The 12,878-nt window shown below is 46.5% G+C and overlaps 1 protein-coding gene across 6 annotated transcripts in view; it reads left to right on the top strand.

The window, feature by feature from the left end:
- Nucleotides 1-12,878, top strand: part of ARHGEF10 (Rho guanine nucleotide exchange factor 10) — a 145,386-nt gene that overhangs the window by 79,009 nt on the left and 53,499 nt on the right. For all 6 annotated transcript variants that reach the window (XM_050800194.1, XM_050800197.1, XM_050800195.1 and 3 more), the window contains 3 exons: nucleotides 3,217-3,387; nucleotides 5,552-5,697; nucleotides 8,965-9,140. In XM_050800194.1, the coding sequence (XP_050656151.1) occupies nucleotides 3,217-3,387; nucleotides 5,552-5,697; nucleotides 8,965-9,140 (493 nt within the window). The remainder of the gene's footprint in view (nucleotides 1-3,216; nucleotides 3,388-5,551; nucleotides 5,698-8,964; nucleotides 9,141-12,878) is intronic.

Below are 12,878 nucleotides of genomic sequence, written 5' to 3'. Positions count from 1 at the left end.
TGGCGCTTGGGAGGAACAGGGTCAGGCTGCCTGTTAGATGTTAGTTATTCAGCCACAGCTGGGAGGGTGTCACCAGGCTGTGAAGGGGCCAGAAGCAAGGCTACAGTCACCTCCTAAACCATACGAGGGGAACCAGCCCACACACCCTGTGTCGCCTCCTAAACCATACGGGTGAAGCGGCCCACATGCCCTGTGTTTAGCGATGCACCAGTGAGTCCCTGGGTGGTTCCTGGTCACCCGGGATGATAGCAAGCGCCGACTGTGTTGTGAGGTCACACCCTTTGTTGGCTTTCTATGATGTATCAGAATAGTTTTTAAATTTTTTTTGATTTATTAAATTTGGATATAATTTTCAAACGCGCTTGTTAGGTTTTGGTTAAATGTAAGTAACTACAAGTAAGTAAGTAAGTAACTACTTTTGCCTAGGTTTTTTCCAAAGTGTGTTCTTTTTAGACAGAAGTTGTGGGCGGGGCTGCTGGAAAGGGAACGGGAGAGGGAACCGCAGGGAAAAGCCTCTACCGGGATCTTGAGGAACCTGAGCAGCTCCCACGTTTCCATCGGCCTTTTGACACCCAAATTCTTGAGTTTATTACATAACTGGAATTCTGAGTTTAAGTCAAAAGACTTAACGTGCTCTTCCAGATCGTCACCAGCATTTAGAATTGAGAGACTCATTTAGAAAGACATTTAGAAAGACTCATTTAGAAAGACTCAACGTGCTCTTCCATATCGTCACCAGCAGTTACGTAGGTCAGTTTGTACACAGGTGTGCCCGTCCTCCTCCCTCCTTGCCTCGAGAGACCCTCCTTAGAATTTCCCACACAGAGTTCGTTGCCCCCGAAGCAGAAAATGGTCTTTGCCTTGATCTGAAAAAACAAATTGCAGGTCCTAGATGTGCCCAGCAGTTTCCCTCAGGGACACTTTTTGCCCACATTTGTTGAAACGCTGGCGCATCCTAGAGTGTTCTCGGAGGGGAACAGGGTGGGTCCACGTGCTTCGGAAGAAGCACAGTTGGAGACAAGGTGGTGTCTGCATCTGGTCATTACGTGGTTGTGCCTCAGGGGCCCTGCCTCAGGTGTGGGTGCTCAGGGCACCTGGGATTGGGCAAGGAGATGGGCTGCAGAGAGTCAGCAGGTACAAGCACATACCGTCCCTCCTGCCTTCTGCTGTGGTCCGTGTGCTGTGTGTAGGTGGATGGGGAGACAGTGGGGAGGGGCCTGGACACCCTCTGTCCCCTTCCTCCCAGTGACTCTCCTGGTCTCTACTTTCCGGTCCTGCCTGCATTTTTCCTTGTTAGCGCTCCCAGACCTTCTTTCTAAGACAGGTGCTGTGAAGCCACAGCTGTCTCCTGGCTCAGGCAGTGAAGCCGGCTCACCCTGGCTTTGCTGGGACTGTCAGTTTCTCCCATGGATCCGGAAACATCCATCAGCCGCGTGTGACATTTGTCTTACTTTATCCCAGCTACCTATTTCTCTCTATTGTTGTGCAAAGATAAGTAACAATTTCTGGTAACAATAGCAGCGAGAAATTTCACTTTTCTCCTTCCCTGGGCCTCCTCGGGAGGCTGCCGGCCCAGCAGATGTTCCTGGCTGTGCTCAGCGGCCCCACGGCATGCTGGACTCCACCATGTGCCGGCTGCTGTCTCCATCGCACGCCGAGTCCCCGGTGCCACCGCCAGTGTGTGGTTTTGATGCAGAACTAGTGTTAAGATTGTTCTTTTTTGCCTTGATAGAATTCGTTGTGACTCATAGGAAACAAATGTATAGAATTGTTTATATTCACTACAAACTGGAAACATTTGATCATTTATACAGCGTCCTTTCCAGATTTTAAAAAAAGGTTTAAAAAGATAAGCACACTGTTGGATTCCATGACTGCTCATATTCATATAAACATGTAAAAGTTGGTAGGCAAGATGCAGAACCATATTTTTTTTTTCACGCTAAGTTCTGGGATACGTGTGCAGAATGTGCAGGTTTGTTCCATAGGTATACATGTGCCATGGTGGGTTGCTGCATCTATCAACCCGTCATCTAGGTTTTAAGCCCCGCGTGCATTAGGTATTTGTCTCAATGCTCTCCCTCCCCTCACCCTGCACCCCCGACAGGCCCTGGTGTGTGATGCTCCCCTCCCCGTGTCCCTGAGATCTCATTGCAGAACCACATTTAATTCTGAGAAAGAGTGTTTCAAGTTCACGTTTGCCCCTTCAGCAAACATCAGCGTGTCAAATGTGAACGCAAGCTGGGAAACAAAAGGCCCTGCATAAAACCAAGGTGACGAAAGTGTCCTTTTGTTATTGCCTGTTAAAGTTTATCCTGTGATTGGCAGCAGTGCGTCATTTTTTGCTGGCAGTTGTTGCTGATTTGTGCCACATACCCTCCCTTTGACCTCCTTGTGCTTATCTGAAACCTTAACTGGGAGAAGAGGTAGCTCAACTCCTTTTTTTAAAGATGACTTTTTAAGAGACATTTTAGGGTCACAGCAAAATTGAGTGGAAAGTACAGAGATTTCCCAACTACCCCTCCCCCAACATGCACAGCACCCCCCCGCCCCACCGCCCACAACATCTCCGCCAGAGTGCATTTGTGACAACCAGGAGCAGCCACTGCCCAGCGGCCACAGTCACAGGAGGATGTACCCCTGTGCTGTGCATTCGGTGGGTTTGGATGAACGTTTAGTGACATGGACCCACCATGATTGTGTCATGCATCTTTGCTGCCCTAAAATCAGGTTCCTTTGTCAGTGTGAGAGAGACTCCATCCTGCTGTGTGAGTTGGCGCCATGGGTGCATTATTCGGCACCACAGAACTCCTGCACATTAGAAATTGGGGGACTGATCTTTTGAAGAAAGTAGCTGGACCCATCTGTGCGTGGGTTCATCTGTCTGACTCAACTTGAGAAGGACAATCTCTCATCATCGTGAGCATCATTCCAAGCGCACGGCAGTTCTGAGATTGTGATATGTTCATATTTAGCGTGTCCTTTATTGCACAGAGCTATTTTTTCGATTTTGTTTTTGCAAAGGAAGCTGTTCAGATGTTCAGCCAAGTCATGACTCACTCAGCTCATCATCCCTTCCCAAGAACTGACTTTATTTTTCCCCAGGATGACGGATGCCACTGCCTCCTTTCCATCGTCAGCTGGTGAGTGACGTGACTGTCGTTGCACTGGGAGTGCGCACATGGTAACCGCCCACCTCTCCCTTCTTGCTTGTAGGACATGCTGAAGAACACCTCCAAAGGCCACCCCGACAGGCTGCCTCTTCAGATGGCCCTGACAGAGCTCGAAACACTGGCAGAGAAGTTAAATGAAAGAAAGAGAGATGCTGATCAACGCTGTGAAGTTAAGCAAATAGCCAAAGCCATAAACGAAAGATACCTGAACAAGGTTGAGAGAGGGTTTCTTCAACTCTATTCCAAAATTATTTTTGCTTTGTACTAATAAGCTGTCATTATCCAGCAATACTAATCTCTTGGAACGTTGGGAGTAATTCCCTTAGCCCAGAGTTCTTAACTGGGGTGGATGGAGGCCTTTGGGAGAGTCACCCCAATGTGGAAATTGTATGTAAAACCTTAACAGCCTGTCTGCATTTTCTTAGGAAAGAGATTCATACATTCATCAGACCCTCAGATGGATCCAGGACCTCCCAAGAGGTTAAGAGCAACTCCTTTAGCTTAATTTTGCTTTCAAAATAACTATCTAATTTCAGATAGTAATAGTTAAAGCAACTCCTTTAGCTTAATTTTGCTTTCAAAATAACTATCTAGTTTCAGATAGTAAAGCTGAAAATATTTACAGGCTGGGCACAGTGGCTCACACCTGTAAGCCCAGCACTTTGGGAGGCTGAGGTGGGAAGATCACTGGAGCCCAGGAGTTTGAGACCAGCCTGGGCATGATAGTGAAACCCCATACCAAAAAAAAAAAAAAAAAAAAATTGGCACAGTGGCATGCCTGTAGTCCAAGCTACTTGGGAGGCTGAGGCCGGAGGATTGCTTGAGCCTGGGAGGTCCAGGCTGCGGTGAGCTGTTATTGAGCTGCTGCACTCCAGCCTGGGTGACAGAACAAGACCCTGCTTCAAAAAAAAAATCACAAACATTTTTTGTCTTCACCTATGCATGGGCTAAGCTGTACTGACCCCCCAAAAGAGATGCAGGACCCAGAGGGCGGTGTTTGATTTGCGAGGCTACATTTCAGCTTGATGCTTACATAACTACTTCTCTGCAGCAGGCTCTGGTTTTATGTGGGCTTTCCTGCATTCGTTGAAGGCCCTGGCTCACAGGGAGATGCTAATTTGTATGAACTGTGTTAAGTTATTGCATCTAATATTCATTGTTGCTAAAATCATAGTTTGTTTTGTCATTAGGAGTAGTTTCTTATGTCACAATGACATTCAGTAATTTAACTGTGTGAACTTTATGGTAATACACTTTAAGCCACACGCTTTTCCCAATTCTCCAAATGGTTTATGTAGGAACATTTATAAGCAGCAAATTGTATTCAGTTATATTCTTGACATGGTTGATGTTATTTAAAATCATGCTCCCTGTGGCACCTGAACCTCTGAATACATGTGGGGCACAGAGCAAGCCCAGAGGCCCAGGAAGAGGTGATGATGCTTCACCCTGAATGTCACGCACATACCTCATCATTCCCTCATTCCCATCATTCCCATCGTGCACTCGGCAAGGACAGTCAGGGAGGCAGGTGTCTCGCTGGTTGCTCAGAGCTGGGCAGCAGCGCAGATCTAGAATCAAAAGATAGCACAGACCACCGGGGCTGAGGACTCTGTTTTCTTGTGGGCTGAATTGTTATAAGTATTGGCCGAGTGCGGTGGCTCACGCCTGTAATCCCAGCCTTTTTGGAGGCCGAGGTGGGTGGATCACTTGAGGTCAGGAGTTCCAGACCAGCCTGACCAACATAACGAAACCCCATCTCTACTAAAAATACAAAAAGAAACCAATTAGCTGGGTGTGGTGGCGCACATCTATGGTCCCAGCTACTCGAGCGGCTGAGGCACGAGAATCAGTTGAACCCAGGGGGTGGAGGTTGCAGTGAGCTGAGATTGTGCCACTACACTGCAGCCTGGGTAACAGAGCAAGGCTTGATCTCAGAACAAACAAACAAAAAAAGTAGTCTGACTTCCACATCGCATGCCATTGTCTTGGTTCATACAAAGCATCTTTCTGAAGAACTGATGGTTTTGGTTTGGCTCAGTGAAGTAAAATATGGCCTACGTGGAGAAGTTAAGATAGTCATTGAACTATGCTTAATTAGGTTGACTTAGGGAAAAGTAAAATTATGAAACAATTCCTTCCATTCCTCACCGTTCCTGGTTAATGTCGTGTTTAAATCGTGGGAGGGCCGACTGTGCGGTGAAAGTCTGTGAGGAAGCAGGTGGATGTTCGGTGCAGTCACGGTGAACATAGGAACGATTTCCGTAAAGCGCTCAGTTTGGAAAGTCACCCTCAGACTCCATACCAGACTTTTCCTCATCTTTTTCTTTTCTGGGTAAACTCAACTGTGGTCCCTGCGCTGTGTTTTGAATGTCCAGCTTCTCAGCAGTGGAAGCCGATACCTCATTCGATCTGATGATATGATAGAAACAGTTTACAACGACAGAGGAGAGATTGTTAAAACCAAAGAACGCCGAGTCTTCATGTTAAATGATGTGTTAATGTGTGCCACCGTCAGCTCACGGTAAGTGCATTGAATTCTCTATAGCAGTCCTATCATTACATGTTACCTTTGCCTAAGGGCACATAAATGACTTTGTTAATTCTGTCACTCAGACCGAACTGGTTTTTTGTGCCAAAGCTTAGTCCTGTGACTAAAGGAACCCTTATTATAAGCAAGCTTATTTTTAAATAGAAGTCACCAAGTCACTGTTAGTAGAAGTTAAGTACGTAGAGGTTTATATACTCTTTAAACACGGCTGATGGTGGAACTAGAAACTAAATTGAATTTCTTCATAATCCTCCTAAATAATTCAGGAGTTCTTTTTCTTATGGTTTAAATTCTCTCTTTACCTGCTTCTCTATAAATATATTTTTGATAAATGTTTAAATATAATAAAGTTGGGTATATTCATATTTATTGTAAACCAAGAAAATGAGTTATTTTCACTTAAAATAGTTTTACATCAGAATCGTTTTCCAACACATGGAATATTGTAGTTAGATAAGGATATGTGAGAAGTTAAAAGGTCTTCAAATATAGGTAGATGATAAGGGAATTCAGATAAAATTAACTATAACGCTCCTGGTGCTGTAGAAAATAATGCCAGCGAATGTAGTGGCAATTCATCATGTCTTACAAGAGTCAAGCGTTCAATCGTCCAGAGTTTTGACAGCCAATTGCTAAACATTTGGTAGCCTGAAGTCATCCACATGGGAGCATTTACACCACGGAATTTGCCCAACACAACGTGTTAGGAGCCTGTCCTCCCAGTGAGAGCCAGCTGTTAAACATTTGCCAGTACACCACTAAACATGCCCTATTTTTCATGTCCGTCACCCCCATTTTCCAGCAGCTGGATGTATCTGCCTGCCCTCCTCACCTTGCCTTAGAGACCCAGGCAGCGAGGGTGTGCAGGTCAGCCCTCAGGAGTCAGACTCCTTAGCGTGAACTCCAGCTCCACCTTCTCTGAACTCTGAAAATTACCCGCTCTGACTAGGCCTTGGACTCCTCATCCGTGCAACAGGGTTGATCATAAAATAATGAGTCCGGTGGTACGCTCTCGTGGGGCTCTTCAGGGGTCAAGGCGAGGACATTCATTAAGCTGCCGCAGGGCACCTGGCACGTGGCACTGCCTGCGAGGGACAGATTTTCATTGTTGCTTCTCATCATCCTCACTTATTTTGTGGCAGCTACAAAATAAGTCCAAAAAATATATATACCAGTCTTTAATGATACTCCTCCTTGTAAGAGAAAGAACCCTGTTCATTTGACTCATACCCCATGGCTCAGCCTTCACTGTGGACACCTGGCGACAGCCACAGGCCACCTGCCTTCCATGTGCAGAAGCAAAGCCCGCTGCACCCTGCGTTGGAGAGGAGCTGACAGAGTGAGGCCGTGGGAGGTTGCAGCTGGAGAACTCAAGGTGTGGGCTGTTCGAGAGGATGCTTAGAATTGCGAGGATGCAGAATAAGGTGTCTCCACCCCTGTTTCCCTGGTGTTATCTTATGAGGTGCTTCCCACAGTGTGGAGACTAATGGTGTTTATCACCTAGCAGGATGGCTTCCAAGTTTAACTGTCCCAGGACCCCCCTCTCCATGTAACACCTGGAAAGTTAATGTTCAGTGAAGCGGCCCCAATGTCGCTGAATCCACCCAGCTCCTCACCTGCAAGTTGGCCAACATGATGTGTCAAGTTGGGGACATGAATGCTTGTCCCACCTGCCCTGGGAGAAAAGATCATAGAAGTGAAATGACCTTGTAAACAGCAAAGTCCTGTGCAAATATAATGGTCCTTGTTGAGTCTTTTCCACATTCATAATCGATGTTTGTCTGACGCTGACCCCTGCTCCAGAACCCCCCCCCCCCCCACTCCCCGGTCTGCTGTCGGGGAGCGCCAGGACACACTTGGCTCTTGGGCAGTTTTAAGTAGGTTTAACATTCTCACACTGATAGAAGTGGTGTACTTTAAAGATGAATTAAAATGAATACTTTATTAGTAACTCAGCTGTGCTTACTGCTAGATTCCTTAAAATAATGCCCCTGCCTTTCCCACAATGACAGGGCTTGAATTTCTTTTTTTGCGAAGTGTGGTGGTGAGTCACAATCATTTCCCATGGACGTGTTGTCAGTGTGAGATTTTCAGTGACACTGCCCGAAGGTGATGAGATGAGAACCCATTTTGGTTCATGCCCCCAAGGACCCTTTGGTCGGCCCTGTAGAATTAAGATTCTAAACCTCCTCTGTAAGGATGGAGATTTTTACATTCAAAGAGGAGGAATCGAAATTTTGGTAAGAACTCATGGGCATTTCTGTTTTTCTAAATTGGAGGCACAGTCTAATTCACAGAATACAACCCGTCTTTCCTCTTCCTGTGTCTGAATTATTTTTCCTCCTTTCCCTTTCTGTATGGACTGGATGTCGTCATGGAGGGCAGAGTGCTCTGGTATAAGAGGGAACTGGAGAGCTTGGGTGCAGGCAGGCTCCCAGCAAGTCAGGTGCTTAGTCCAATGCATAGCACCCAGCATTTTGGTTATTCTTACCATACTTTGATTTTTAACGGCAATATCTTGAAAAGCAAAACGTGATGATCACTGAGAATAATGGTTGATTCTGGAGGGTGGGATTTCCTGAGCACCTGGGACTGCAGGAATGATGGCGAAGTCACAGCCTTGGCCTTGGTGGCAGCTACACATATATTGACGCAGGCCATTTCCACTAGACCATACATACGTGTTTTGTGTTTCTTCACGTATGTGTTCTATTTATGATAAAAGAAGAAAATAATCTGTATAAGTCGTAGGTTTTTTTTTTTTTCTGTTCAATTTCTGTATACTTGATACATATTTTAGTCATGGAGTATAATGGTATTTGATTCTCTTAAAATGGTTATGGTGTAGCCATAAAAGAGTAAAGCAGGAATCTCTTAGGAAACCACCAGAGAATATCTCTATCCACATAGGAGACTTCCTGGGAATCGAGCACCTTTGCTCCGAGTCATCAGCGAGCACCGAGCTGCTTCCTTTTAAGCCTTTACGGAAAACCTCGGCGCTTCGGGGAGATCCGTCCCTGTGCGGCTCTTCCCTGCACTCTCTCTCATCCACCTCCAGGCCTCTTTATGGCAGCGAGTGGGGATTCTGTAAGAAAGTCAGAGGCAGTTACTCCTGTGACAAAGTCTGAAGAGTTACAGTTCAGCAATGGAAAGTTTCTCACTTGAATATCTGAGGGACAAACGTTACCATAACGTGTCCACGTAATTATTCGTAAAACAGGCATCTTCTGGTCGTTTCAGCGCCTCTCATGACAGCCGTGTGATGAGCAGCCAAAGGTACTTGCTGAAGTGGAGCGTTCCGCTGGGACACGTGGACGCCATCGAGTATGGCAGCAGCCCAGGCGCGGGCGAGCACAGCAGGCACCTTGCCGTTCACCCGCCTGAAAGCCTGGCCGTGGTTGCGAACGCTAAGCCAAGTAAGTGACGCTTTCTCTCACATTCGTGCAAACACGGGTCTAACGCGGTAAATCTGACGCGCGCTCTCACGTTCATGTTTGCTGTGGGGTCAGCGTAAGCTCTGACGTCAGCGGTGGGGCCAGCGTCCGCTCTGACGTCAGCGGTGGGGCCAGCGTCCGCTCTGACGTCAGCCGTGCGGCCAGCGCCGCTCTGACATGGCAGGCTCAGGGTTTAACACGGTAAATCTGACGCTCCCTCTCATGTTCATGTTTGCTGTGGGTTCAGCGTACGCTCTGACGTCAGCGGTGGGGCCAGCGTCCGCTCTGACGTCAGCGGTGGGGCCAGCGTACGCTCTGACGTCAGCCGTGCGGCCAGCGTCCGCTCTGACATGGCAGGCTCAGGGTTTAACACGGTAAATCTGACGCTCCCTCTCACGTTCATGTTTGCTGTGGGTTCAGCGTACGCTCTGACGTCAGCGGTGGGGCCAGCGTCCGCTCTGACGTCAGCGGTGGGGCCAGCGTACGCTCTGACGTCAGCCGTGCAGCCAGCGTCCGCTCTGACATGGCAGGCTCAGGGTCTAACAGGGAAGTCTGCAGAGGTGATCCAGTCTCTAGAATCTGTACACTGCCTCACTAACATGGTCAAGTCGGCTGCTCATCTCTGACTTGTCCCGTGTGCCGCTGGGGCTCCTTCGGGTTCGGGCCACTCAGAAGAGGATTCCGTCTTCCCGGTGCAGTGAGCTCAGTTTTGCGTTTCCGGTTAACCAGATGAGGACTTCAGTGTTTGTCTCTGAGTGTGTGGAGCTGGCGCAGAAGTCGTCGAGCTTGAGGCGGTGGTGGTTCCAGTTTGGCTCTGTGTCCACCTGCTCGCACTGCCGGGCAGCGTTGGGGTGTCTTTACTCAGTTTCCCCGTGGAGGTAGTGCTTGTCCACGAACTTCCCAAGGTGAAATGGGAGGTGTCAGAATGCTTTGGAAATGTCTTAGCATTGCACACGATTTATGATTATTATTACCCAACATTGTTCAGACTGCAGATTTTAATCTTAGTGTAAAAATCATTACCTTCTCTTCATTTTTTAAAAAATCCGAAGAACGACTGGCTAAGTTTTATTCACTTTTTGGCCTCTACCCCTGAATTGTAGAACAATTAAAAAAACAATGCATGGGAACTTTCAGTTCACCTTTTATAGGTTAAATATGCATCAGTTTTTCAGATTATTTTGCTTCTGACATGTTCAGAAGCAAGAAAACAACTTGAGAACTTTTAACCTTTTCTGGTTGAATTCGCATGTTCACGTGGATTTGCAGAACATGATGTAAGGAGTATTAGGTCTCATTTGCTTTGGGATCGCTTTTATTTTTCTCATTCCCCTGATGTTAATAGTCATTCCGTTTGGTAATCTGCCTAGTAGGCTAATTCGTCAAGCATATTATTACAATTTGTAATCTCTTAAATTTCTGACTCTTAAATCCTCCTTCTACTTAAAGTAGTATGCGTCTGTATCAGACCCTCTCCACAAATAACCGAAGTACCAAAATCCAGATTTCCCAAACGAGCTGTTCCGGGAGTGGTGTGGAGAGCAAGAGGGAGGACCGGGGGGAGAGGGGACGTGGGGACAGAGAAACGATTTCCAAATTGACGTGATCCATTAACATTTTATTCAAGAGCAAATTGGATGCCTTGTTAAAGGTTTTCAAAAATCCTTTTAAATTATTTGGAAACATTGATTAGCAATCAAGTTTATGTTGTGGTTTCGTGAACAAAAACACCTTTGGGTAGTTTATAATGCTAGCGATCTTAGAATTTATTCATAATTAAGATGGTCTTATTGTATTCAAATAGCTAAAGGTGACTTTGATCCATAAAATAGTATGTATTCCATGCAATGTTATATTTTCTTATTCATCTTTTTATTTATGATTTATGCTGAGTTAACTTAGAATAAGATTAGAATCAGTTAGCAATATGAAAAAAGCATAAAGCAGGGTGATTCAACCCATTTAAAAAATACTGTATGGAGGAAAGAACCTGGAGTGAGTTGATCACTGCATTTGCACTCTAGATTTAACTGTGAGCTCCTCATCAGCCACAGCAAGAGGAGAAACACTGAGTATGGACAAGTTGTCATTGTCTATTAAAAAGAAATATGTCACATTGGAGAGAAAATCTTTTTCTTTATTCTGAATCCAAGGAGATCTTTGGTATTGTATCTCCAGTTCAGGGGACTTTGGAACACACTTGAAAACATATATGATTGTGTTTTGCAGACTTGCATTGACTCTTTTTTTTTTTTAATCACGTCTCTATGGAAAAAGCAGCTAGTCAACCTCAGTGAAACCAGTTTTTCATTGGACATCTTTTTGCCCACTGCCTTAAACAGAGAGTTTAAGTGATAAACTTGTTTTGCCACCAATAGTGTTTTGTTCTTCTAGATTAAAAAAAACTTTTTAAAACAAATTATTTAAAATTTGCTAATTCTCTGTGTGTCTGAAGATAGAACTCAAGTCAGAATTCTCTGGGGCTTTTTTCCGACGTCAGGTAAGAGCATGGTGCTGTCTTGCATTTACAGAGAAGGTGTAAGTGGGTGCTGTGCTTCATGCTGCGGACTGGCAGGGGTTCTATCCCAACACGTCTGGATTCATCCAGGGTGGACCGACAGTCTCTTGTTACCGTCAATCATGAGGGGTCTACGTGGCTTCAAATCCATTATGTTGATCTCACGAGTGCCATGCTGCAGCCGGCGAATGACGTCCCTTCACTCTGCTCATCTCAGCTCACTCCTTACCGTTTATGCTGACAAAACCCAGGCACATCCATGAGCCACATCTCCATGGGGCTGCCTCTAATGCCTCCCTCAGAGTTTTCATAGAATGACTTCAAATTCACTCTCAGTGTTTCTGTTTCTTCCAGTTCTCTTGCGTTTGTCACTTCTAAATTATATCGAGAAGCTAAGTCAGAAATTCTCGTTCTCAGTTGATAATCGTAGGATTTCTGCTGCTTGAATGACTGTTCTAAAATTCAGTGTTGGAAACGTTGGTGTGTTACTTGATATTGACAGAGTGTAGGCAGCACTGCCCAACAACCTCTGCTTGCAGAGAGGGCTGCGTGGCAACCACCCGAGACCAGTGAGCAGCTGCAGCAGAGAGCTCGCCCGTCCCCACAAAAGCGCCATGTGGATTGTGCGTTTGCTGTGTGGTGTTAGACTCAGCAGAGAGCTCGCCCGTCCCCGCAAAAGCCCCGTGTGGATTGTGCGTTTGCTGTGTGGTGTTAGACTCAGCAGAGAGCTTGCCCGTCCCCGCAAAAGCGCTGTGTGGATTGTGCGTTTGCTGTGAGTGTTAGACTTTGTAGGGAGCTCGCCATCCCTGCAAAAGTGCCGTGTGGATCGTGTGGGTTGAGTGTTTGCCGTGCGGTGTTTGACTCAGCAGAGAGCTCTCCATCCCTGCAAAAGTGCCGTGTGGATTGTGCTTTGCTGTGCAGTGTTCGACTCAGCAGAGAGCTTGCCGTCCCCGCAAAAGCACTGTGTGGATTGTGTGTTCGCTGTGCAGTGTTAGACTCAGCGGGGAGCTCCCCATCCCTGCAAAAGTGCTGTGTGGATTGTGCGTTTGCTCTGCGGTGTTAGACAGCAGGGAGCTCCCTGTCCCTGCAAAGGCGCCATGTGGATCCTGGGTTTGCTCTGTGGTGTTCGACACCCGGAGTTATGATGTGACACTTTCCTCTCTTGCAGAGGCTGCAAGCTGGTGACCATGGGTCCCCTATGG

This window comes from Macaca thibetana, chromosome 8 (assembly GCF_024542745.1).
Source record: "Macaca thibetana thibetana isolate TM-01 chromosome 8, ASM2454274v1, whole genome shotgun sequence".
Taxonomy (NCBI): Eukaryota; Metazoa; Chordata; class Mammalia; order Primates; family Cercopithecidae; genus Macaca; species Macaca thibetana.
Note: the sequence above shows the minus strand (reverse complement) of the source record. Positions and strands in the feature narration are given on the sequence as shown.